General features: G+C 42.4%; 1 protein-coding gene across 1 annotated transcript in view; it reads right to left on the bottom strand.

The window, feature by feature from the left end:
- Positions 1–2090: 2090 nt before the first annotated feature.
- Positions 2091–2369, bottom strand: part of LOC106529684 (glutamate receptor ionotropic, kainate 4) — a gene marked incomplete at its 3' end in the record, with an annotated part of 8133 nt that continues 7854 nt past the window's right edge. The window contains 1 exon segment of the mRNA XM_014025163.1: positions 2091–2204. Within this exon segment, the coding sequence (XP_013880617.1) occupies positions 2091–2204 (114 nt within the window).

The raw sequence follows: 2369 nt of genomic DNA on the forward strand, positions 1-2369 counted from the left end.
GCACACAGGCGTGTGTGTGGACATGTGTGTGTCCAGAAAATCTGAAAAGCTCATGTCATTGTCTGACCTCAGGGCAGCTGCAGAATCTGATGCATGTTTTATAAACCCTCCAGTTAACGTCTACATCAAATAAACAAACTCTCTACTCTTTATTACAGAGAGTTATTTTGTCACAATCACTGAATGAGTAGAAATGTCTAAATGACATATTTGATAACAGAACCATGCTATGAGTAAAACAACATATTCCCACCCCAGGTAATTAAACACAGTGATTCACAGTTGTCCTCAACACTCCACAGTAAGTGTGACTACAGCACCTAACAGTTTATACAAAACAGGAACAAATGAAGTTTTAGTTTGGATGTGTTCAAGTGATGCACTTTTTATTTTTACTGCTTTTGGTTTAAATGAGTCTCAGATGCAGTGATGGATCTGATCATTTAAAACAGTTTGGTTCCAACTAGTTTCAACAAAACAAGCTGTTTGTTGTTGGCATTGATCAGAACTTAGGTGTCATATCTGATTATTGAAATGAATGATGGAACACTAAGATGGTCCTACAAACAGCAGCACAGGGAAAGAGTGAGTGAGAGTGAGAGAAGAGGATAAAAGAAAGATATGAAAAACATGCAGATGGACAGAGAGGAGAAATGAAGATGAAATGGTAAATAATACCCAGCAAGCCACTTCATTTTATTACTTTCACCATTCCTATTGATTAAACTGAAATTTTCATTTAAAGTTTGAAATAAGCAGCAAAGCCTCTGGTTGAAACCACTGTGCCTCGGATCAATAGTCAGTGGATTAGAACTAAATAAGTGCGGTCGCAGAAATTCAAATATCGGATTTTGGAGCGTGTCGAGGGACTGCTGTGAATCAGATCTGAGAACGCCAAGGGCCAATGAGAAAGTCAAGAGAGCATGGAGGAAATAAAAAATGAAAGGAAAAAGACAAAAGCAGGGATGTTGGCTTTTAAAAAAACCTTTTATCATTTTTGTCCTTTTACATTTTCCATCAATGATATCTCTGCTTCTCTTTTAGTGACCTTTCACTTAGAAATATGGTGTCAGACTAGACAAGTCTGTGTTAATTATCTCTTTGTCTCAGTTCAGCTCTGAGGGGTCAACAGCTTCACATCATCGGCCCCCTGCCTGCTCTTACCTCTGAGGTCATGAGCAGCTTCACCTGCTTCAAACATTCATTGATTCTTTCCAGCTGTTGGTGCAGAGTTGAAGCTCTGATTTTATGGTTTCAGAGACTGATCACAGACAGAAGGAAGTGGAAACAGAAGGAAGGTTTACAGGAAGTGGAAAGAACAGGGACAGGAAGTGGGAATAGAAGGAAGGTTTACAGGAAGTGGGTACAACAACAGGGTGGAACAGAAATGTGAGTAAACCCCTCTGAGATAGCACGGTATTGTTAGCTCGTGCACATGCCTGAACATCTCGGTGGGGACTGAGGCCAGTACCGTGGGACCCACTGGTGTCACTTTGGTTTTTGGGATAGGGCTGATGATTAATGGACCACAGGCTCTGCAAACACTGGCTCTTTTCCACCTGCACTGCTGGTGTTTCAGTCTTTCTGTGCCAGGGCTCGCTCTCAGCTGCACACGGAAGCGTTGCTTGTGTGAATAAGACGGCTAAACCATAATCAGAGAGCAAGCAGAAAACAACTGTGAAACTGCTCCATTCATTAGGAAGTTCACACTGTTCAACACACCATCTGGTGCTGGCAGGATGGGGGCGCAAAGGAACAGAAGGAGGAAATGTGAGAAAACACAAGAAGTGAAAAACACTAAACATTAAGGAGTTGAAGCTGCAAAGAGGGAAGTTCGAACATGGCTGGAGGAGTAAATCAGGAAGAAAGACGGCACACAACGGAAGGACAAACCAGCAGCAGAGAGGTGAAGGAAAGCCAGAAGATACCAAAGAGGAGAAATTAGAAAAAAACATTTAGACGAGCGAAGAGAGACACAAGACAAAATAATTGAGAGTTGTTTTTTTTCCCAGCTATTAGACACGTCCGGCAGCCTGCTGAGGTAAGTCTGTAATCTGTCAGAGGGTTTTCCTTTGTGGGAGGAAACTCACCAGGTGGACGCGGTACATGATGCTGATTCCGAGGGTCATGAAAGGTTTGGAGAAGTCGATCACCTTTTCACGCTCAGCAGTGATGGTCAGACCTGCGACTGCCAGGTCCGCTTTCTGAAAGGAGAGAAGCATCACTTCATAAATACACACAGACAAACACTGATCCCAGATCAGAAGAATGACATCAAGTTAAACCTCTCAGAAAGAAGAGGAGGATGACATCAGAAAAACGGTTATTGGCTGCTAAAAGCCCAATAATGCTCTCATGTCCTTTAGACT

This window comes from Austrofundulus limnaeus, unplaced genomic scaffold (genome assembly GCF_001266775.1).
Source record: "Austrofundulus limnaeus strain Quisiro unplaced genomic scaffold, Austrofundulus_limnaeus-1.0 Scaffold459, whole genome shotgun sequence".
NCBI classification, from domain to species: Eukaryota; Metazoa; Chordata; class Actinopteri; order Cyprinodontiformes; family Rivulidae; genus Austrofundulus; species Austrofundulus limnaeus.